Genomic DNA, 24,974 nt, shown 5'->3' with positions numbered 1-24,974 from the left:
AACAAACAAGCAAAAAAGAAGTATAAAGAAAAAATGAAGAGAGATGCAGAAGTTATGTCTGTTTCTCAGAGGGTTTTCTGAAGTGAATTGTGGGGATATATTGCACTTCATTTATATATTTCATTAAGCATATATTTGAAAATTGATTAATTGAAATTATAGAGATGTGTAACTCCTAAATGAAATGATGGAGATAGAGATGCATAACATAAATCTAGGGGAAAATCAGGATTAAAGAAAATGCAGGCTGTTGAATAGATCAGAGAGGATGAAAACAAGCAAAGGAATAAAATATCCAATTATACTGGTAATCATAATAAATGCAAACGCTAAAAGAGAGCCTCAGATTTGGTGGGAGGGTAGGAAGCAAATAAGGTAGTGACAGGTATAGAAAGCATATTCATCCAGAAAAGTTAAAAGGAAATGAAGCTATGGGATTATGTCAGGCCAGAAGTTTATTGACAGTAGGAAAAAGATGAAGGATAATCCTTAAAACATCCATTAGCGGAACAGATTTAAAAACCCTATGATATTTGTAAGTTAAAAATAATGGAGTACTATTAAAACGAATCAGTTAGGTTTCTAACAGTACGGATAAATCAAGAAAGTGTATTGAGAGCAGTTGAAAGCAAATTGCAAAATGATACAGTATTTATACCTTCCTATTGAAAAAAATTTTTACCATACTTATTTTTTTTTCTTTTGGCCACACCCAGTGGTGCTCATGACTTACTCCTGCCTCTGTGATCAAGGATCCCTCCTGGCAGGCTCAGGAGATCATATGAGGTGCAAGAAATAGAACCCAGGTTGACCGTATGCAAAGCAAGCCACCTACATGCTGTACTATCTCTTCAGCCCTTGCTTATTTTTCATACTATTTAACATAACAGTACTGTTTTATTTTGTAACAATATTGTCTGAGTTCCCTGAAACTTGGAACAAAGAGCCAGAGTATCAAATTTTTTCCCCAGAAGCTATTTCTCACTAACTAAATGGAACTTATCAAGGCAATATATGAAGATCAATTTAGAGTTATTTGGTAGGTTGTTTTTTGCTTTTGTTGTTTTGGGCCACAGCTCCCAGCTGTATTTAGAGCTTATTCCTGGCTCTGTGCTCAGAGTATCGCTCCTGTAATGGTGCCAGAGATCCAAGCCCTGTTGACCACATGTAAGCAAGACCAGTGTCCTACTTGTTGTACTATTGCTTTGGCCCCAGTATTGGATATCTAAATTCATTGCCCACATTGTGCTGAAAGGAAGGCTTTGAAATGATGAGGAAAGGAGAGAAATTTTCTTTGGTTTAAAGGAGGAGGCTGTAGTATTTTCACCTGCAGAACTTGACCTCAGTTCTTAGCAGTCATACCTGTGCCAGTGAACGTCTAAAAACTTAATGATCAACTTGTGGCCAAGGAAGAGAGGTGGCTGCATTGGGAAGTTGTTACCCTCAGACTGTCTCAGGGAAAAGCTGTAGACACAGAGGGAAAATGGCGCTCGCTTGGTGTGAATGCACAAGTATTTTGGAAAGGCCTCAGGTCCCCTTCAGAGAATCTGTGAAGTGGGTTGCCTAAAACTAGAGTCCTCTGATGACCCGAAAGTGAGTGGCTGGAAGGGACCTACGAACTGCTCAGTTGAGGCTCTCTAAGAAATCACATCTACCCCCACAAGAGAGAGCAGAGGGCCCCCAAACCTAATTAACATTGTTTCTAAACAGCAGGTCAGCTTTTCCTGCCCCTTATTTCTCTTCTTTTCCCCAGCTTTGAACCTGAAGGAGTCTGAGAGCAAAGCAAGCAAGCAGAGGTGGGGGATGGATTCCACCAAGGCAAGAGAGAGGAATGAAATGACCCCTCTTCTTGTCAGGGGTTGCTAGGCGGGAAGTAGATGCCCACCAGTTGGGGAATTGTGACTTTTTGGGTGGCAAAGGTGTCTTTTGGGGAAACATCCAGCAGTGTTCATTCAGACTGACTCCTGGCTCTGCACTCAGGGATCACGCTTGGCAGTACTTGGAGGGACCATATGTGGTGTCTAGGTCAGCCATGTGCAAGGCAAGTACTTAACTCACTTAGTATTTCTTTGCTCCAAGTTGACTCTTTAGTTGCTTTTAATTGAACTCTCACATGCAGATAGAAAAGTGTACTGAGCATGAAGGTCAACCGGACACGTTTTTACAAAGAGAACATACCTGTATTGCCTTTCTCAAGAGCAAAAAGCAGTCCATTGCTAGAAACCCCAAAGCCCACTTTTCCCCTTCAATAGATTCCACTTCCCCTGGTTACTAACTATCTAAAAGCTAGCCAAGACATGTTTGGTAGTTTCTGTTTTTTGTTTTCTTTTGTTTTGGTTTTTGGGCCACACCTGGCAGCGCTCAGGGATTATTCCTGACTCTGCACTCAGAAATCACTCCTGGAAGGCTCAGGGTATCATATGGGATGCTGGGGATCGAACCCACGTTCTCCCCAAGTCAGCCGCATCCGAGGCAAATGCCCCACCACTGTACTATCACTCCAGCCCATGTTTGGTAGTTTTTTGTTTTTGTTTGTTTGTTTCTTTGGACTACACCGAGTACTCAAGGGTTACTCCTGGCCCTGTGCTCAGAAATCGCTCCTGTGCTATCACTCTGACCTCAGTGTTTAATAGTTTATTAAAGAAGTTTTATTATTTGGTCTTCCAGTTTACTTTATACAAATTATTTTATTTGGTTGATTTGGGGCCACACCCAGTGGTACTCAGGGATTACTCTTGGTCTGCATTCCTTTACTTCTGGCTGTGCTTAAGTGATCAGATGGGATGCCAAAATTTGAACCTGGGTCAGCTACATAAAAGGTAAGTGCCTGGGGCCGGAGAGATAGCATGGAGGTAAGGCGTTTACCTTTCATGCAGGAGGTCATCGGTTCGAATCCCGGCATCCCATATGGTCCCCCGTGCCTGCCAGGAGCAATTTCTGAGCACGGAGCCAGGAAAAACCCCTGAGCACTGCCGGGTGTGACCCAAAAACCACAAAAAAAAAAAAAAAAAAAAAAAAGGTAAGTGCCCTACCTGCTGTACTGCCACTCCAGACCCACTTTTTTACTTTTTTTTTTTGGGGGGGGGCCACAGCTGGTGACGCTCAGGAGTTACTCCTGGCTATGCACTCAGAAATCACTTTTGGCTTGGGGGACCATATGGGACACTGGGGGATCAAACCACGGTTCGTCCGAGATCAGCTGTGTGCAAAGCAAACTTACTCTCCTTTCCTTTACTTTGGTGGATGTGATGATTTTGGTGGTGACCAGAGTCACACATGGATTTGGCTGTGGTGCTCACACATTCAACTGCATCTCACAGTTGTGGTCTAGCACATCTTTTTAGCTGTGGCACTTGCTGAGGTTGCACCATTTTTAAGTTGTAGTATTTGCACTACCTGGATGTAACAGTCAGAAATCATTTTCAGTTGGGGAAAGAGTTTGGTTATAAGGAGTCTTAAAACTATAATTTGCTTTTACTTTAAGTGAAATAGCAAAATGTACACTTCTCAATTTTTTTAAATAATGAACTGTTCCCTTCCACCTATTTTTTAAAATTACGTTTAAAGTTATTGAGAAGTCTCCCAGCAAAGAAGCATATGAATATTGCAGGTAGGGAGTGGGGAAATGGTACCGTACCCTTTCGTTCTATTCTTTCTCTTTTTTCCTTTTTGTTGTTTTTGTTTTTGAACCATACTCAGCAGTGCTCATAGATTACTCTTGGCTCTGCACTCAGGAATTACTCCTAGCTGGCTCAGGGGACTATATGGGATGCTAGGGATTGAACCCAGGTCGGCTACATGCAAGGCAAACACCCTGCCTGCTGTGCAATTGCTCCAACCCCTGCAGTACACTTTTTATTGTTGAAATAAATACATGATATCTTCTCTGCTCCCTGTTCTTATCTATAAATTAAGACACTTAAGTGAGCCATAGGGCTAGTGCTGTTCAGCATCATTTTTCTTTTTTTTTTTCTTCACCACTGTTAAGTGCCCAGTGGTGTCTGCCATGGTAAGATTAAAACTTGCACTTTTCCTGATAGATGAAACTTTCTTCCTGATTTGCAGTAAGCAGGAACAGCTTTTAAGCAATTGCCCATTATTTGGGGCCGCCACACACACAGTGCTTCGGCTCAGGTCATAATCAATAATTCATATGTCAATAGGAGCTCCATTAGCTCAGGTGAAGGCAGATGTCTTTCTAATGAAAATGTTCCATTTTCCAAATGACTTTTCTTTTTTTTTATTTTCCTCTCAGAGAGTTGTGGTTGTAGAAGACATAAAAAGGTGGAAAACTATGCTGGAGCTTCCTGGTCAAACCAAAGAAAATCTCCTGGAAGCCTTGTGGGAATTGAAGAAGAAGCTGCCCTCCAGGGAAGTGCTGAAATCCACACGGATAGGTATGAGCCTTCTGGATCTTGTAAAAATGCTTCCATTTGGTCTCTTTCTTTTTTCTTGTCTTTCTTCCCTTAAACATGAAGTTAGCTATCACATCAGTGCTTCTCAAACTGTCTGGAGTAGGACCATTAAAAAGTTTACATAGAATATAGACCAGTATATGCTTATAATATATAATCAAACAAAAATTAAAATCAAGATACAGGATTTAAAAATATCCTTTAAAAAGTTAGATGCAGGGACTGGAGTGGTGGCACTAGAGGTAAGGCATCTATCTACCTTGCAAACAGTAGCCCAGGATGGAACAAGCCCAGGACGGACCGCGGTTCAGTCCCCCGGCGTCCCATATGGTCCCCCCAAGCCAGGAGCAATTTCTGAGCGCATAGCCAGGAGTAACCCCTGAGCGTCAATGGGTGTGGCCCAAAAACAAAAACAAAACAAAAAGTTAGATGCAACAAATGTTTACTATTGGGGCCGGGCGGTGGCGCTAAAGGTAAGGTGCCTGCCTTGCCTGCACTAGCCTTGGACAGACCGCGGTTCGATTCCCCAGTGTCCTATATGGTCCTCCAATCCAGAAGCAATTTCTGAGCGCATAGCCAGGAGTAACCCCTGAGCATCACTGGGTGTTCCCCCACCCAAAAAAAAAAAAAAAAAAACCTACAGTTTGTAAATGTGGACCAAAGTAATAGTACAGTGGGTAGGGGATTTGCATTGTATGTAGCCTACCCAGGTTCCCCCACGCCCTGCTAGGAGTAATGTCTGAGTACAGAGCCAGGAGTAAGCCATGAACTCTTCTGGATATGGCCCAAAAACAAAACAGAAATATTTTAAATGCTTACACTCTGTTCCTGTGTTTACATCAAAGACTTGTAACTGGCAGTGAGTGTGTTTGTGTGTGTGTGGTGTCAAATTCAGGTTTCATGCATGCAGCATAAGTACTTTGCCACTGTACCACACCTTTGTGTGTGTAGAGGGAATATAGAACAGTTCATGACCTCAAAGAAAATAAAGGTTTTGTGGAAAAACCGCAACGTAGACAACTGGAAGCATTAAAATATGATACGTTACAAAGAGAAAGGTGTGAGGAAGCCAGGAATATGGCTCAGTAGTCAAGCATATACCTTGCATGTGTGAAACCCTGGGTTTTATCTTCAGTACTGCAGACAAAGAAAATCCAGGCAAATCACTGCTGTCGTGAATACCATTCTGCTCTGTCCAAGGTAGGATCTGGCACAAAGAAATTTTAGAAAAGGCTTTATGGGAAGGGTGACATTTCAGCTAAATCTTGAGAGACTTGGCTTCTCTCTTGCATAAAAATAACTTGCAAAGTATGTTTTATAAAAACAAAACGATAGCACTATGTGCCACTACGTCATCTATTAAAACATTGGAGATATTTAAAAGGTAAATCGACGACATTGTTGAATTGCCATTTCAGTACAGTGCACAGTTGCGAATAATATGCACGGGAGGGCCAACATGTGTTCTTCAAGCTGCTCCCAACCCCCTCGGGAGTCTTGGGGAGTCATTCACAGCTGCTGTTCTTGCCCTCGCTAGTGCAGCCATTGCCTTCTCTGCCTCCCCTTGACCCCTTGTTCATTGAGAAGCAGGAGAGAGAGCAGCTTCAGACTGGTGCTAACAGCTGGCAGGAGCTGTGAGAAATCCCCCAGAGAGCCCCCCAAGAGTCTTGAGAGTTGCACCTCTGTAATATAAACCAGAATCTGAGAAAATTAGATGCTTAAAGAACATAAAACCCTATCATTATAGCCAAGGAGAGTCTCCCATCTGCTGCTGGATTTTTTTTTTTCCTTCTAGGTTGTGGTCACTAGAGGGCAATCAGATCATTCATATGGGCAAATAAGGCTTTTCCGCCAGCAGAGGGTACTAGCGATTAATATTTCATGACATGTATATATGTACATATGTGTATGTAATGTTCATATTTAGACACACACCACAAATACCATTTATAATCAGATCTTGTATGCCAACAAAATAGGCTGGAATTGTCCTACAAATATGGAACAGATGAGAATTTGAAACAATCGTTTGTTTTGGCCCTTTGAATATAATAGTGAGTGTGCTTTTAAGAATGGGTGTGTCTGATGTGTAGAGATTTCAGGTTCTGGAGCATAATGAAACCACACCGAGGAGCTTGACTTCACAAGAGCTGGAAACCATCCAACTTCTGAGTCTTGACCTGACCGGTACTTCCCCAAGGTTGTCAGAAACACAAGGATTTCTTGGTTCCTTTGTAGTTCTTTCTGCCCATTGCTAGGGCTAAAGATTCATTTGTATCTTGGTCTAAGAGTATTCACATTATGCCACTTTTAGCCTTCTGCCTGTCCTGTTTGTGAAGGAGGCACAAACGTTTATCGAGGGCCTCCTTTGTGCTAGGAACTTTGCCAGCTGAATGGTGAGAGATGGTTGGAACTGAGCATTTCACAGACTCACAGACAGCATCAGGAGACCTTTCTCAAACAAGGCAATGACAGTTGTGGCAGTGGGAAGAAATTAGTCAAAGGAGAGGAAATAGTGGGAGTTGAGGAGAAGGTATTGAAGGTATTGGGGGTACATTATGTGAGCTGTACAGAATGCTGGTGGTGAGTGAGAACATACTGGCAACTAAAAGAAGTTTGGCATGTTTGAAACATTCAAAGCTGGAGAGAAAGAAAGTGTGACTGAAAGTGAAGAAAGTGTCTGGATCAGATTGAGAGAAATTCTTTGCATTTCAAAACTGTTTGATCTGATCATCTAAGGGTCTTACACTCTGGTGTCCATAACCCAAAATGCTATTTAGTTAGCCCTGTGTAAAACAAAACAAAACAAAACTGGGGTTGGAGCAGAGCAATAGCACAGCGAGCAGGGCATTTGCCTTGCACGCGGCCAACCCAGGTTCAGTCCTCAGCATCCCATATGGTCCCCGAGCCTGCTAGGAGTAATTTCTGAGTGCAGAGTAAGGAGTAACTCCTGAGCACCACCGGGTGTGGCTCAAAAACCAAAACCAAACCAAAACAAACCCACAGAAACGGAATTACCCACAAACATAGTAGTTTAGGTCTTATACTTTTTATTTATTTATTTATTATTTATTTATTTTTGAATCAAGAATCTGGGAGCTACTTGTTCAGATAGTGGTGGCTCATTGACTCTTGAGAAGTGTCAATGACATTGTTGGCTGGGTACAATCACTGGAAAGTGGCCAAGCTCTGCTGGAGGAGACCAGTTCCTCCCCATTTGAGCTGCTCTGTGGGGATGCTCACGGAAAAGAGCCTCCACAGGGAGGCTGCAGAGGTTTCTATAACCTGATCCCAGAGGTGAGATGGCATCACTTCTTCCATAGTCTTTTGTCTCACAGACTGACTATGGTATTGTGTGGGCAGAATCGACATGAGGGTTATGAATACCAAGAGGTAAGGGATGGGTTTCTGGGGATGGTTTATAAGCTGCCTTTCACAATTTGTATTTCTGTGGATTTAACTAGCAATAGTCTACTTCCTGCACTGCAGGCTTGTGTTCATTTATAGAAATTCTACAACCATTATCTCTTTAGTAGCCATCTCTTTCAGTCTCTATATTCTTTCCTTTGGGGATTTTATAATTAGAATTATGTTTGACCTTTGATTTTCCAAATCCCTAAACTTGTCTGCCATATTTGTAATCTCCACATTTCTCAGAATTCTGGACTAATTCTCTTTTTAGCTGATATGATATGCTTTTTTTTTTGTTTGTTTGTTTTTTTGTTTTTTTGGGCCACACCGGCAGTGCTCAGGGGTACTCCTGGCTGTCTTCTCAGAAATAGCTCCTGGCAGGCACGGGAGACCATATGGGACACCGGGATTCAAACCAGCCACCTTTGGTCCTGGATTGGCTGCTTGCAAGGCAAACGCCGCTGTGCTATCTCTCTGGGCCCATGATATGCTTTTTATCCAAATCATTGAGTACTTTACCTTAAAGACTTCCATAGTTTTACTTTTCCTTTCCTCAAACATATATATGTGCATCTTTTAGTACAAATAGTATCTATACATTTTTGTGATCGTGTCTTTTATTTCTTTCATTTTTAATGTATAATTCTGTATTCTTCCTTTGACTGTTCTGCTAGTTAGGGTCATTGGGACTTACATGCCTTTTTTTTATTGTTCTGCTGACTCATTGTTTGCTTTGTCATGTTCCTGTTGTTTTTTAATTGCAAGCTCATTATTTTATTTAATTCTATGGGAGTTTTGTGGGGCTCAATTGCAGAAGCTTCCCTCTAGAGGGGATTAGCGTCTATTTTTGGTTTCTAACAGTAGCTAAGGGCCACTTCTGACCTGGAATACATTGCATACCTCTCAACGATTCCAGCTCAGTGTGAGAGTACCAGGATTAACTCTCCCACTTCACCACTGGCTAAATATTTTAGCTGCAGCACCATTAACATCAGCCCTTAGGATAACCCTACCTCTCACTCAGCCTACCCCTTTAGCCTCCTCTTCCTTTATTGGGGTAGGGAATGAAGTGGCAGTTATCTGGAGTCTAGTTGTAGTGAAAAGGTAGCTTCAGACCACCATAAAGCCTGAAATCCTGAAGATAATAAGTGATTATTATTGAGGATTTTGAATGGCTGAGTGACTTTTACATTTACATTTTAGAAAAATCTAGCTAGCTACCATTTGGGGTAAGTGTTGAAGAGAAACACATCAAATGCAGAACCCATTTAGGAAGCTACTGGAACACCTGGATGAGCAACAGTGATGGCCTGGATGGAATAGCAAACATGAAGATGGAGAAATGCAACTGGAATCAAGAGACATAAATGAGGGGTCAGAGCAATAGCACAGTGATATGGTCTTGCTTGCGGCTGACCCGGGAAGGACCCAGTTTTGATTCCCAGCATCCCTTATGGTCCCCTGTGCCTTCCAGGAGCGATATCTGAGCACAGAGCCAGGAGTAACCCCTGAGCGTCACCGGGTGTGGCCCAAAAAACGAGAGAGAGAAAGAGAGAGGCTTGAGATAGATTGGATGTTTGGAATGAAATATAGGAGTGAGTTTTTTATTAGGGGGGTGGAATAACTGGCAGAGCTAAGGGCAAGGTATTTGGAGGTCAATCCTAGAGGAGCTTGGAGAACATTGCTGGGGATTAAACTCGGGACTTCCACATACAAAGCTTATATTGCTGCTTTCTAAGCTCCCTATACCTTGACTCGTATTTCTTACATGGGCAAGTGATGGTCTCTCTGTGCTATTCCTGAGGGTGGGGAACAGGAGGTTTGGAGGTGTGGGGCATAGTAGGTTTAGGTTTGTACTTATAATCTTTTGGGGGTTAAGGAGCTCATTCCTGGCAGTGTTCACTGGTCCATGTGGTGCCAGGGATCTAACCCAGGGCTCCTGCATACATCCTGCTGCACTTCCCTTTGGACCATCTCCCCAGCCTAAGACTGACTTTCTTCATTATACTCTGGGCACCCAAGAACATCTATTCCATAGGATGTTGCATGTACAGCCTTAAGATAAGAGGAATCAATACATATATTTGGGTGTCATCAACATATGGTTAGAAATTGAGGCAATCTAAATAGATAATCTTGCCCAGAGATGGTAAAGCAGGCGCAAGTACTACTACTTACCTTGCATGTGTGAAGTCCCGGGATTGATCCCAAGCACCACCAGTGTTGTACCTACAATAATAAAGAAAAAAAAAGAGAAGAGTCAAATCCAAAATCCTGGCACACTGGGATTATAGTAATTAGAAACTTGTAAAAGGAAACTTAAGTAGATATGGCCCAAGAAACCAAAGGAAAGAATGCTGTTGAAGAACAGGAAGGATTTCATCTTGGTGGTTGGTAGGGGATGTGTCTTTGGGGATGGGGTCTTATTGGGGAAGTTGGGCCACACCCAGTGGCACTCAAGGCTTACTACTCCTGGCTCTGTGCTCAGAAATCACTCCTGGCAGTGCAAAGGAAATGGAAGCACCTTATCCTCGCTATTATTTCTCCAGACCCAGGAAGGACTGTTTCTAAAAGGCAGATCTGTAGCGCACATTGTAGTAAAAGGGTTAAATGAGCCTAGTCCAACATAACTGTAGACTGGATTTTGCAAAGAACATTATTAACATTTTTTTTTGTTTGTTTTTGGGCCACACCTGGTGATGCTCAGGGGTTACTCCTGCCTATGCGCTCAGAAATTGCTCCTGGCTTGGGGGACCATATGGTACCATATGGGATCAAATCCAGGTCCATCCTGGGCAGCCACATCCAAGGCAAATGTCCTACCACTATGCTATCACTCTGGCCCCAAGTTATTAATAATTTTGATAAAGACAATTTCTCAGGCTAGGATGGGACAAATACTTGAGGAGTGAGCAGAAGGAAAGACAACTGTATCTTTAAGCAGCAACTCTCAGAAAGTTTAGTACTGACAGAAAAGAAAGAAACTGGAGCTATAGTACAGCAGATAAGACATTTGCCATGCACGCAGTCAACCCAGGTTCAATCCCTGGTACCACGTAGGTCCCCTGAACCTTCTAGGAGTGTCCCTGAACACAGAACCAGGAGTAAGCCCTGAGCACTGCCACATGTGGCTTCCAAACAAACAAAAAAAAGTAAAATTTGAGAGAGAAAGAGAGAGTACTGTCAGAAACCAAATGTAGGCTTAGAGAAGATTCATTTTTAAAATAGGAGCAAAACTGACCTAAGGGACAGATTCTAAGAGCATTTGGGGGAGAATGGACAGTACTTAGAAAGGAGTGACTGGAGGTCTAGGAGAAAAAGGATGTCAATATGCTTTTTAAAAAATCATTATTATTATTATTATTATTATTATTATTATTATTATAGGCACCAAGATTTTCAATACTGTTAATGTCAGTGTTTCAGGGATACCTTTTTACTGTACTGCACCCAGCACCAGATATTATCAGCATCCCTCCACCCCTGCCTCTAGTCCCTCCCTCTACTCCTGCCACCACCCTACTTAGTAAACTCCACAGCCAACTCCCAAGCTCTGTTATCACTGGCCATTGTTTATCCCCTTCCTCTCTCTCTACACTCCATAGTAAATGAGATCATTTTGGGTTTGCCCTCCTTTTGACTCACTTTGCTTGGTGTGTACCCTCCAATTCCACCAAGGGTGCTGGAACTTCAGGGTTTCGTCTTCCCTCAAAGCTGAGTGTTGTTCTTTTTTTTTGGGGGGGGGCACACCCATTTGACGCTCAGGGGTTACTCCTGGCTATGCGCTCAGAAATCGCCCCTGGCTTGGGGGGACCGTATGGGACACCGGGGGATTGAACCGCGGTCCGTCCTACGCCAGCGCTTGCAAGGCAGACACCTTACCTCTAGCGCCACCTTCCCGGCCCCCTGAGTGTTGTTCTATTGAGTATATTAGACCACAATTCCTTTTTTTCTTTTAACCTTCATTTATTTGTATTAAAAAATTCTTTAAGTATAGTTTATGTAACCTCGTTAGGTAGTACCAATATGTAGAGTTTTTTTTGGGGGGGGAGCCATAGAGCATACCTGCATGCCCTATGGATCACTCCTGGTGACCTCATGATGCTGGAGATTGAACCCAAGTTGGCTGCATGCAAGACAAGTGCCCTTCCCACTGTACTATCACTCCGGTTGCTGTATAATTACTGAATCTCACCACCACCAAAATGCCGTGAACCTCCACCACCATCTTTGATCTATCTCTAGTCTGATCTTTATTCCCTCCGCTTATCCCTCCTCCCACTGATTCTTAATGTTTTGTAATCCAACACCATATTTCTTCATCTACTCATTGCTCCTGGGCTCAGAGTTTGTCTCCAGAGCTCGGATACCTCTCCCTTTTGGTGCCTTTCACTGGCTCTCCACTGACTCTGCCCAGAAATACTCAACTCTTCCCGGTTCATTGTTTTTGCCACCTCTTCGGGTACCTTGTTATATCTCTTTCCTTATGTGATCAAATTCCATTTAAAAGGATGAACAGTTGCCTCTCCCTCTTCTGCCCTTTCTACTCCCTTGTTAGACTCTTTTCCTGCTAGTTTCTCCCAGAACCACTTTTCTCTCCCAGGGCAGGAGTGATTTCATTGCCTCCAAATCCAATAGCCTTGTCTCTGTTCTCATCTTCCCAGAACTGTGAATTTGAGACCATTGATTACTTACTCTCTTTTCTGTCAACATAAATGACACTGAACTTGCTGCCAATTCTGTATCTATTTTTAAATGTTTATTTCCTTTGTAGCCCTTATCTCAGTTTGTAATTACTTATTTAATTCTTTACTTCTTTACTTTTTATTTACTAAATAGGCTCTCTGTGCCAGGAGCTCTCTACAATTGAACTCCAGTTGTTTTGTGAACATTAATGGAGCATATTCAGGTGCTCAGTGTATATTCATCAAATCAACAAAAATGACAGGCACCCAATGAGATTTTTCTCCATGGTCCTTTCTAGCTTCATCTGTCCCTGTTCTTTCCTCTCTATTTCTTTGGTCCTTGTACCCTGTTCCCTAGCGGGAGATAATTTTCCTTAAAGCTCAGCCCTCGGTTTTCTATTTTTGCATGCTATCCAAAGATCCTGTCCTCATCTCCAGCTTAACTCAGCCTGTTAGTCCAGATCACTCTTGGGAATCCATCTTTTGATCTCTCATGAGTTTTAAATATTTAGGAATGTCTTTACAATGTCTATCTCTGTCATTCTTTAAAAATCTTACTCATTTAATTGGTGAAAATAATACTTTGTTTTTATTTGCTACATAGGATGAATTCCCCCCCTTTCTTTTTATTGTAACCTTAGTGATTTATGAAGTCCTTCATAGTTGAATTCCTTTTATATTTTATTTTTTTGTTTTGGGGCTAAGCAGTGCTTAGGGCTTACTCCTGACTCTATATAGTTATGACTCAGGCCTCAGAGAACATATGCAATGCCAGGGTTTGAATCTGGGTCTGCTGCAGGCAAGGCAAACATCTTATCTGCTACACTCTCTCCAACCTTTGAATTGGTGTTTATATGTTTATGAGCACTCTGCCCTTTTTTGTTGTGTTCTTTGTGCATTTATTATTATTATTTCAATTTTTTTTTTTTTTTTTTTTTTTTTTTTTTTTTTTTGTTTTTTGGGCCACACTCAGCGGTGCTCAGGGGTTACTTCTGGCTGTCTGCTCAGAAGTAGCTCCTGGCAGGCACGGGGGACCATATGGAACACCAGGATTCGAACCAACCACTTTTGGTCCTGGATCAGCTGCTTGCAAGGCAGATACCGCTGTGCTATCTCTCCGGGCCCGATTTCAATTATTTTTATGATTCAATGATTTTGATTCTCTCTTCAAAGCTCTATCAATGTCCCTTGTCCTAACTCTTTTAGGGGAAGGGACTTTGGGGCCACACCTGACAATGTTCAGAGTGTACTCCTGATTCAGGGATCTCTTCTGGCATGCCACAGGGAACTATAATAGGTGTAGGGGATCAATCCATGTTGGTTATGAAATGTTCTCAGAATACCCGTATGCACAATTTTGAGAGGAGCAAGGCAAGTGTCTTACTTGCTGTATATCTCTTGGCTTCTCCTAACACTTTAAACCCATTGAGGACTCTCAGTTAAAGAACAAAACTCAAGGCTAGAGAGTCGAAATGACTTACCCAGGATCACATAGTGAGTTAGCCCTGAGATGTAATAAGGGCCCAGGTCTCCTGGGATGGCGTTCTTCCAGTTAGCAGCCTGCCACTGTGCCCTGGACCCCAACCATATGTGCCTTTATTTTATTAGATCATTTCTGTGGGTTCTGCCATCTGCTCAAATTCACATCTTTTAAATCAGAACTTTGTAACTTTCCTTGTGTACCCAAATGGGCGTTTTTTCTCCTAGTCCCATTCGTCAGCTATGCTAACATTTTACCCTGACGTAAACTCTTCCTGTGGAAATATTCATCACGCAGTTGGAAATGTGGGAGTGAAGCTTAGATTAAAAAAAATACCTATTAAAAAATACCTATTCGGAAGTCATCCCCCTAAGAAGCATTTGCTTAAAATCACCTATGTGAATGAATGAATTCTCTGAGTAAAACCAAGACTGAAAGGGCTGACGACTAAACCAGAAGGGGAGCGGGAGGAGAAAGAGGAGCCACTGGGGAGATCAGGGAAAAGAAACAAGCCAGGACCTGGCCATGATGATCGTGATGTGCTGTTGTCAAGGACAGGTGACTTCACTGGGCCAGACAGTGAGTGATCTCTCTATCCTCAAGGGGTCTGAGAGCCAGCTGGGTGTAAGCCTTTGGAGCTGGCATCCGGGAAGAGGAAAGGAAGGAAAGGAGGCCAGAGTATAATAGTTTAGCGGGTAGACATTTACCTTGCATGCTGCTGACCTGGGTTCAATCTTAGCACTCCATATGGTTCCCCATATACCTCCAGGATAGTCATTATAGGGTATGATGGAAAGGAAAGGAAAGGAAAGGAAAGGAAAGGAAAGGAAAGGAAAGGAAAGGAGAGGAGAGAAGAGGAGAGGGGAGGGGAGGGAAGGGGAGGGGAGGGGGGAGGGGAGGGGAGGGGAGGGAAGGAAGGAAGGAAGGAAGGAAGGAAGGAAGGAAGGAAGGAAGGAAGGAAGGAAGGAAGGAAGGAAGGAAGGAAGGAAGGAAGGAAGGAAGGAAAGACAACTGAAATACATAGGGTTTGGCATGCTTGATGAGAAAGCATACTCCTCTCAAAATTGTGCATACGGGTATTCTGAGAACATTTTATGTCATCATATTGATCTGATTTCAGAAATGGCTTATTTTCATTTATGATCAGCTAAGAATGAAACTTCCTATATGTACAAAGTGCTTTCACTTTTTTAAGCTCAGTTGATCTATCTATAAGGATCAATTCTATTAGGTAATGTTTTTTCTCTGTATTACAAATGGGAAAACTAAAACCTAGAGAAATTTTTCTTTCTGATTTGGGGCCACATCTGACAGTGTTCAGGACTTGCTCAGGACTTTGTGCTCAGGGGGTCATTTATGGTGCAATGCAATGTTAAGGTGAGTTCCTTAACCTCTGTGCTGTCTTTTTAGCCTTGCGGGCTTAGAGAATTTAAAGCAACTTGTTCCCAGGTCAGAAAAGCAAAAATTGACAAAGCTAAAATGTACCATGTCACCTCCTGAGACCTAAAGCTGCACTTTTGTCCATGGCAAAGTGTTATTTGTCCTTGGAGACCAAGGTGCAGTGCCGGAGAAACAGTTCCTTGACTAAAAGTGCCAACCTTGCAAGTGTGAGGCCATGGGTTAGCTCCCCCGAGCCATCCACCTATGCTGAGCCTGCGGCAGTTGTTCTGCTTTCTGAACCTCTGGCACCACAACGATCTGACACACAGTCAGGTGTATGAGAGCACCACAACTGTTGCGTACAACTTCCACCCATGCCACAGCCAAATATGTGGGACCCTGGTCATTGCAATAGCATCAGCAAAAAGAGGATAAGATGAGGTTTGGGCAAGGAAGACCAAGATGAAGCAGTATGTTCTATGTGGAAAATATTTATGGAATGAATAAATTATGAGTGACTAAAAGGATGTATGTTATGATTTAACCTGTGGGGATTGGGATTGGAATAAATTAGTGGCAAGAGTGACCAGAAAGATAAAACCACATATAAGGTACTTGCATTGCAAGTACACAGCTGCTTTCATCCTTGGCACCATATATGGTCCCCTAGCACTGCCAGGAGTAAGCCCTAACTAAGCACAGAGCCAGGATTAAGTACTACTGGGTATGGTCACCACCCACCCAAAAAAAATTAGTTGCAAGGATCTTTGCTTCTTAAATTACAAATAGATTCCTATTGCATCAGAAATCTTTAGCTACCAGTAACTTCTATATTTTCTGTAAACAATATTATAGCCCAAATTAGTGACTAAAATCAACACAAACGTATTATCTTACAGTACTGTGGATCAGAGCTTCAGCATGGTTCTCACTGGTTTTTTGAGTCAAGTTTTGAGTGAAAATTGAGTTGAAAATTGTTGCCAACGATTACTGGATGCCTCCTTGACACATGCTTCTTTTCCTTCTTAAGACCTAGCAGTGGTGTTTCAAGTTCTCACAACTCCTAGCTCTGACCCACCCTGTTTCTTTTAAGGACCTGTGTGAATTGATATGCCTCACCTAGATAATCCAGTTTATATTCTCTCTTCTTTAAATACTTCAAAGAACTTTCAAAAAAATTTCAAAGTCTCTTTCTCCATATAAGGTGACATATGCACAGGTTCTGCAGATCAAAACGTGGGGGTTGTCAAGCTCCTCCATCTCTTAGGTCTTCCCTCACATTGTACCATGCACAGTTCAGAGTCTCTGCTCTTCGTCCTTTCCTTGTGTGAGTTCTGTCTCTTTGTGTCATGGGTCTTGCCAGAAGCCATTTTACCCCCTTGAGTACATCCCTGACTCTTTCATCAGATGAATTAAGCACTCTCTCCTTTTGGCCCAGCCTAGCTCCCCTTCAGTCCTGTCTCCAAACATGCAGTTGTTTTTGTCTAGGGGTCTTGCTCTTCTCTCATGCTGAGACTCATTTGGAGCTACTTGAGAACAGGGTTGGCAAGTTCTACATCCTCATGCAGTGCCTCCCTGGGCATTCCGTCTGAATGGCACCCAGTATAAAACTCATATTTGGTTCGGAGGTTCGATTTAGTTGGTTAAATGAGTGAAAGACTTGTTTCTGCAAGGCATTTGTCTCAACAATATGCTGGGATGTGGAAACCTCTATCCTTAAGCCCAGGGGACTCAACCTAGATCATAAGACCAGCCTGTGGCACTGCCTGCTTTAAAACATAAACTTCACGAAGCAAATAATGACTTTCTGCAGATCATTAACTTCCTTGATGTAGCTACTGACCAACTTGTGACCTTGGAGAAAGGTCATGGGGCCTCATTTTTTTCCCCTGTGAAGCAGGAGGAGGTCAGACTGTATGATCACTGGAGGCAATAGTATAGGGTTAAAGCAGGAACTCTGAGTGAAGCAACTGCCAATATTTTTTTTTTTTTTTTTTTTTTTTTTTTGGTTTTTGGGCCACACCCTGTGATGCTCAGGGGTTACTCCTGGCTATGCGCTCAGAAGTTGCTCCTGGCTTCTTGGGGGACCATATGGGACGCCGGGGGATCGAACCGTGGTCCGTCCTAGGCTAGCACAGGCACCTTACCTCCAGCGCCACCGCCCGGCCCCGCAACTGCCAATATTTGAGATCTGGCTTTGTTTCTTTCTTTTTTTTTTTTTTCTGGTTTTGTTTCTTATTGTCTTTTGCAAATGACTTAGGCCCTCAGCTCCTTGGGTTCTTTACAAAGATCAATGAGTTACAGTAGGAAAGCATTTAACACAGGGGCTTTCATTGTTATCACAAAATTCTTTTTGTGATTTCAAACTTAGACTTTTGCCTCAATTGTTCTAGACTCTTCCCTAGGACACCATTCTACCTTAGTCCAGTCCCCAGACTGTTTTCTCTATCATCACAACTCTTTGGTGTGTCCTCATTGTGGATGACAAGTCTTTATCCCTCTGAGTTCCCTCACAACACTGCCCTTCCTGGCATGGTTCCTGGATATTGGAAGACCCACCGTTCGGCAGTCTGGGAAGAGGGTTTCCTGTGGGGCCTACTGCCCATGGCCCCCAGCAGGCCATAAACACACTTTCCTGCTCTCTGCTCCTCCACTCAGGGGCCCAAGAAGGTGAACATCGTCATTTCAACAATATTGCACTGAGTGTGCTTGATATCTAGCTTCTTGCCAGTGCTGAGATTGTGGGTTAAATATGCAAGCACTCCAGTAAGCCTCTGGTATTCCAATCCTGCTTCCTCATTCCCTCACTGTGAGATGGGCAAGTGACTCTGCTGAGCTTCAGTGCCTCATTTGTAAAAGGAGAAGTAATAATAGCATTTCATTCATTGTGTGGTTATAAAAATTAAGTGAAATAATCCACATAAAATCTGGAGTCAGAAGGCAGGAAGAATTCTCAGCAGTGGGTAAGAATTAGAAACCTTTCATTTCCCAGCGCCTTTGAATTTGACTCTTCATAGTATGGTTCTATTATTTTGTTTGCATTTGTACTATTTTTCCAATCAACTGCATCCATATTCAAGTGTTAGTACGAAGCCAATTTGAAAGCCAAATGTGAATGGGCTTTTATTGAAGTGTTTGCTTCAGTTTAGCAAACATTTTTTTTCTTATTCTATCTCAGAAAGTCTGCCAAACTCTGGGGAAATAATTGGGAATAAGGTATGAATTCTGCCCTCAAGATGTTAACAGTTTAGAGGAGAAAATGAGCATTTAATCATTCTAAGGAGTGTCAACATAGGCACAGAAAGTACAGTGGGCAGACAGCTTGATCCCAAATAAAAACTTGCAAGCTTCTCTCTGACTAGGGCTTATCTATGGAGGCAAAAGGATAGAAGGGCAAGTGTGGGAGGAAGAAAAGATGGTGACATGGTGCAAGAAAAGGTCAAAGAGCTTCTGGAGCTTCATGATGTACTTAGAAATCAACTTAAGGGCGATGGAGAGAGCCAGCAAAGGACACTTGGCAAGGAAGAATATGATTCAATTGTGTTCTTAGGGGATGATTTAGAGAAAGCCAGAGTGGGAACCCAGTGAACCTGTGGAGAGGTGCTAAGACTAAATCAGGGAAGCAGTAAAGATGGAGAAGGAAATGAGGAAAAGGAAAAGATAAATGTAATGGAACCCCAAGTGATAGGTGAACAGAGTGCTGCTATGTAACAATAAAGGCAAGAGTTGGGCCAGAGAAATAGTGCAATGAGTAGGGTGCATGCCTTGCATGTAGCCAGTCTGGATTCAATTCCTGAAACTCTATATGGTCTCCTAGACCTTACCAGAAGAGACATTGAGCTCAGGAGTAAGTCCTGAGAACAGCTGGATATGATCTTCTCCCCAAATGCAGGAGGGACTGAAGGTATGATAATGAGCTAGATTTTCCATTTTCAGAATGTTGAATTAAAGGGTTAGCAAATTAAGCCAGTGGGGGCTGAGTAATTCATTCTTGTGTCAGGGAAAGCCTCTGGGCTAAAGATAAGGATTTGAGACTACTTGCTCGAGGTAGGGAGTACTTGAGCTGGGAGTACTCAGGGAAGGCAGGTGGAAAAAGAAAAGAAAAATTCAAGGGTGGTGCTCCAGTTGGAGTCACAAATTAAATAAAGGTTAGGCAGAAGATGTGCCACCAACAGAAGATATGGAGAAGGAAGGAGGACCAGTAGGACATGTGTCTCAGAAGGGAGAGGAAGAAAGTATTTTTGGAAGGAAGAAGGTAGCCATGCCACAGACCACAGAGGGATTGGGAAGTGTGAGGCTGGAGAATGCCCACTGGAGAAGAACAAGAAGGATTTGGAGGGGCTTCTGCATTATAATTTCTCATGTAACGTTGGATAAACCTTGCCTTTCTTGGCAGAGAAATGGGTAATATGGGGCACATATGAAGGGAAGAATCTCTAGTAAACAAACCAACTAAATAAATGCACTTGGGTTGGAGCCCAGCCTGTGCCCTTCAGATCACTTGCCATCCACTTAGCGTTCACTAACACTGCCTGTGTCCTCCTAAGAACCTGCTTTCCTCATCTGCCCCAAGTACTCATATTTCCCTAGAGCCTCAAGATCTATTCCAGCCCTTCTTGGCAGCAAAGTATTCATGTTTGAATAGGCTATAATTTGCTTCACAAATAGGACCTCTAAAGTAAGTTGTTTCTAGGCTTTTGCTACCACAAACAGTACTGGAATGAACATTTTTGTTCATGTGCTTTCTTCGCACACTTTGGCAGGGTCAGTGTAGGTTAAATTTCAGGGATAGTCTCACTCATCTCTCTACTCTCAGCACCGGCATAAAGTAGGTGCTCTGTAATAGTGTTAAACTGCCCTCAATTTAGGTCTCTAAGGCCCCACAGTATCTCACTTATCTTTCTACTTGCAACATCTACAACAGTGACCAACAACACAAGAAAATTGTTTGCTGAATGAATAGTCTCAAAGATCTGGAGAATGTGGGCTCAAGTGGTAGAGCACGTGCCTACAGGTGCCTCATCCCTGGCACCGAATACACCCACACCAGCACTGCCCAGAGTGGCCTCCACAGTGATTTTTTGTTTGTATATTTTGGGGTCAGCAGTACTCAGGAATCACTCCTGGCATGTCTTGGGGGGGTCCATATGGGGTGCTGGGTATTGAACCCAGCCAGGTTGGTCAGGGCATTCTAGGTAAGTGCCTTACCTGCTGTACTATCTTTTCAACCTTTCACAATGTTTTTTGTTTTTCGTTTTTGTTTATTTTTCAGTCACACCCAGGAGCGCTCAAGGGTTACTTCTGGCACTATACTCAGAAATCACTTTTGGCATGCTCCGGGGACCATATGGGATGCTGGGATTCGAACCACCATCCTTCTGCATGCAAGGCAAATGCCTTACCTCCATGCTATCACTCCAGCCTTGACTTTTTTTTTTTTTTTTTTGGTTTTGGGTCACACCTGGCAGCGCTCAGGAGTTACTCCTGGCTCCATGCTCAGAAATAGCTCCTGGAAGGCTCGGGGGACCATATGGGATGCCAGGATTCAAACCAATGACCTTCTGCATGCAAGGCAAATGCCCTACCTCCATGATATCTCTCCAGCAAGCCCGGACTTTTTTTTTTTTAAGAGAGCTGGAGAGATAGCTTCACAGACTGCAGGCTTTGCATTACAGGAGGTCTGGGTTCGATCCCTGGCACCACTCAATCTCCAGACACTGTTGGGAGTGACCTCTGAACACTGCTGAGTGTGGTCCAAAACCAAATCCCTCCAAAAATTAGAACTCTGTTCAGAAGGAAAAATGAAAATGACCACATGGAACAGTGACTTCAGTTTTAAGTGAGGCATGTCAGCGGTTAGCGACACCTTGAGAAACATTCCTAATGACTTCTCTGCCTTTCTCCCCACCCACCCCTTCCTCTGATGAGTGTCACTGGACTCCTTTTCCTGGATAGTAGAAAGGCAAGATAAAAATTCTGGATAGATAATTGGTGAGATTGAGAATGTAAGGACTGGGGCCGGAGAGATAGCATGGAGGTAAGGTGTTTGCCTCTCATGCAGGAGGTCATCAGTTCGAATCCCGGCGTCCCGTATGGTCCTCCCGTGCCTGCCAGGAGCAATTTCTGAGCCTGGAGCCAGGAATAACCCCTGAGCACTGCCGGGTGTGACCCAAAAACCACAAAAAAAAAAAAAAAAAAAAAAAAAAAAAAGAGAGAATGTAAGGACTGTCTTCCCTTCAAAGTTCCATTTCTTTTCACCTCCAGTATCTCTTCACAGACCCGGTAAAACAGGGGCAGTCTCTGATCCCTCCCTGCAGTTCTCATGCCCAGAGTCTTACAAGACTTCTCGTGCAAAGAAGTCTTCAGAAAACAGGTGGGGACCACCCAAGTGTTAAGCTAAGCCTGAGGCTCATGGATTTATTCAGTCACCACCCCCTTTTCAGAAAAGAAAATTACTCAGCAGCACTCTAGAAATCTACCTGGTTTAGTAAAACAGAATCCCCAGTTGAAGAGTAGCCCTCAGTAAAGCTACTACTGGACCTGATTATTCCAGTGTAATCTGAGAAATTTTCTAAATATTCTGGCCTTTTCCCCAAATTTTCATCTTTCCCCACTTTCCTTTGTTCAGTCGTGTATCTCTAGTCCCTGTTAGAGTCTTACTTATGGACTGGGGTATACCTCAGTACTTACCTTGCAGTTATGAGCCCCTGAGTTCCATCACAGAAACAACAACAAAACATACACAATTTGAACCGCTTTCAAGCCTCATTTTTAATTCTATAACTCTGTCCCTCTGTTTCTTAATGCCAGTCATGTAATTTTAATTATTTTTCTTTAAAGTGCCTAATAAGACTAGCTAGTAATACCTTATAAGGTTAATCTTACAAGGTTTCTTTTATCTCATAATCCTCTTTTACAAAATAATATTGTTGTACTCTTGCTGCTTTATAGTTCTAAAAGGAATCTAAAATAATTTTAATGTATTCTAGTAAAACAGCCATTTGAGATTTGATTGTTTCTGGGCCTGTACTTAGACAATCTTCAGCTCTGTTCTCAGGAGTCACTCCCAGCAGAGCTGGGGGACCCTGTAGTTCCTGGGGTTGAATCAGGCTCTCTAGTACCCAAAGCCTGAGCTCCCGCCTGTTAAACTATTTCACTAGCCTGCTTTGAAATTTTAAGATTAAGATCACATTAACTCTACAAATTAATTTCAATGCTGACATCATTGCGCTAACTTTTGATCATAAGATATGCTCTGTTTTCCCCTGTATTCAAATCTTGTTAAGGATTTTAGTAAAAATACGTTATTCTTGGGGTTGAAACATTAGTATAAGGTGTTAAGGCACTTCCTTTAGTGGGTACAGCCTCAGTTTGATCCCTGGCATTATCTATTGTCTCCTGAGCACCTCCAGAAGTGACCCCAAAGCACAGAGTAGCTCCTGAGCACTGCTGGGTGTAACTTCAAACCCCCTCCCCTTCAGAAATACTATTCTTCATTCAAGTCTCTTGATGCACCCACTTTTGTGGAATAGCCCTTCTCACCTGCCACTGTGCTCTGCTAGAGATGGTTTTTTGGACAATGGGGAGCCCTGGCCAACTAATCATACTAGTTACTGTGATGAAGGGAAGCACATCTATTGGAAGATAGGGATGCTGATGTGGGTCTTCTGGACAGAAGAGATGACAGATGACCCAGATGAAAGGCAGAAAGGGAGCTCCAGGCAGCTTCATGTTTGCAGGCATATGTGTTCAAAGGGAGAGACAGGAACAAGTCAGGACCTTTGAGGAATGGCAGGTCACTGGCAACCAGAGGACCATGGGAGACGAGCTGGCAATGGAGCTGGAAAGTTGGTGGGAGGGTAGCAGCCTGTGAAGGGATTTGTGGAATGAGGCAGGGTTTGGATTGAAATTGGAAGATTAAATGGAGGAGTGAAATGATTGGATTTATGTTTTAGAAATATCACTCTCAGGAGAGAGAGATTGCTAAAGTTTAATAAAAGCCACTTGGGCACCTGTGTGGAGGACAGTTAAGGGGCCATGGGATGAGGATGAGAGTAAGGGGAGAGCATGCCTGTGGCAGAGGGGAAAGAGAGGGACTGAAGTGGATGTCATTTCCACAGGTTAAGCTGTATTTCCCCCCCCCACACTTTGTAGTCTGACTGACTATTGCTGACATAATAAAGCTTTTTGGGGGAGGGTTGGGCCACATCTGGTGGCACTCAGGGGTTACTCCTGGCTCTGCACTCAGAAATCACTCCTGGCAGACTCAGGGGACCATATGGGATGCTTGGAATCAAACCCAAGTCCATCCTGGGCCAGCCACGTGCAAGGCAAACACCCTACCACTGTGCTATCGCTCCAATCCTATAAGAAAGCTTTTGTGGGGGCCAGAGAGAGATAGTATGATGGATAAGGTGTTTACTATGTATACAGCTGACTTAGGTTCAGTTTGCAGTGCTTGTACTAATCATATGCCTTTTAGCTGTGATGCTCACACAAACATATGCATACTCATAATATGCTAGAGATAGCAGTGCTCTCCGGCATGGGAGGCAGTGCCAGGAATCAAATTCAGTCTTATGCATATGCTTTACAGCAAAACAATCCCTCAATCTTTATATATTTAATTTTAGCTAAGAAATCCACTCCTATATTTTATACCCTTTCCTCTTTTTGCCATAAATCTCAAAAATATAGGCAAATGAGGAGAATTGTATAACAAACATATACCTTTACCTAAATTCAAGGACTCTTGAGACTTTTGTCCCACATAAACCCCCTTGGCCTTATTTGTACTTGGGTTTGGTTACTGGAGAATTTTACTTTTCTGGTTTGTTTTGTTTTGTTTGGGGGATTACCCCAGCAGGGCTTGGGATACCATATGGAGTACCAGAAATTGAACCTGGGGTGGCCACATGCAGGGTAAGAGCCCTGCCTGCAGTACACTGGAGGGTTTTCGAGCAGAACCTTAGACCTCTTGTCATTTCATCTCTGCGTACTTCAGTATGCAGCCTTGAATATAGGTATTCCTCATATAACCACAAAGCACTGTGGTCCTGCTTTGCAAAATTAATTACCTGATGCAATTTAATATCCTTGTTTATCTCAAAACATTTAGTTGTTGGTTTATTTCTATTAGAATTTGGATTATGCATCACATTTGGCAATTTGGTCTCACTTGTTTAATCCTTAATAATGTCTCTTCTTGCCTCCTTTTGAAAAAGTTCCAGTGACTGTTAAAAACACTGCGTCTTGCCCTGTCAAATGAATGTCCCCCAATTTAGATTATCCTGTTTCCTCATGATGTAACTTAACTGCTTCTTCTGACTTTTGTGTTTTCTATCAATTGGAAGTTAGTTTGGAATGACTAGTTAGATGCTGTTTCTGTTTTCCTTGGGAAGAGGGTTCAAGAGTGCTGTGAGGTGCTTTCCTCAGCCAGTGCCACTGATTATCAGCTGCATCCTGGACTATAAAAATTTTTTATTTAGTCCCATCCATCTTTTCACATCTATAAGCCAAATAAAGAACATTCCTTTGGGGCTGGAGATATAGTACAGTGGTAGGGCGCTTGCCTAGCATGCAACTGTCCCAGGCTCAATCCAC

General features: G+C 42.9%; 1 protein-coding gene across 1 annotated transcript in view; it reads left to right on the top strand.

The window, feature by feature from the left end:
- TCEANC2 (transcription elongation factor A N-terminal and central domain containing 2) overlaps positions 1–24,974 on the top strand; it is a 59,184-nt gene that overhangs the window by 17,111 nt on the left and 17,099 nt on the right. The window contains exon 2 of the mRNA XM_049775049.1: positions 4,256–4,397. Coding sequence (XP_049631006.1) covers positions 4,256–4,397 — 142 coding nt within the window. The remainder of the gene's footprint in view (positions 1–4,255; positions 4,398–24,974) is intronic.

Source organism: Suncus etruscus, chromosome 6 (genome assembly GCF_024139225.1).
Source record: "Suncus etruscus isolate mSunEtr1 chromosome 6, mSunEtr1.pri.cur, whole genome shotgun sequence".
Classification (NCBI taxonomy): domain Eukaryota; kingdom Metazoa; phylum Chordata; class Mammalia; order Eulipotyphla; family Soricidae; genus Suncus; species Suncus etruscus.
Note: the sequence above shows the minus strand (reverse complement) of the source record. Positions and strands in the feature narration are given on the sequence as shown.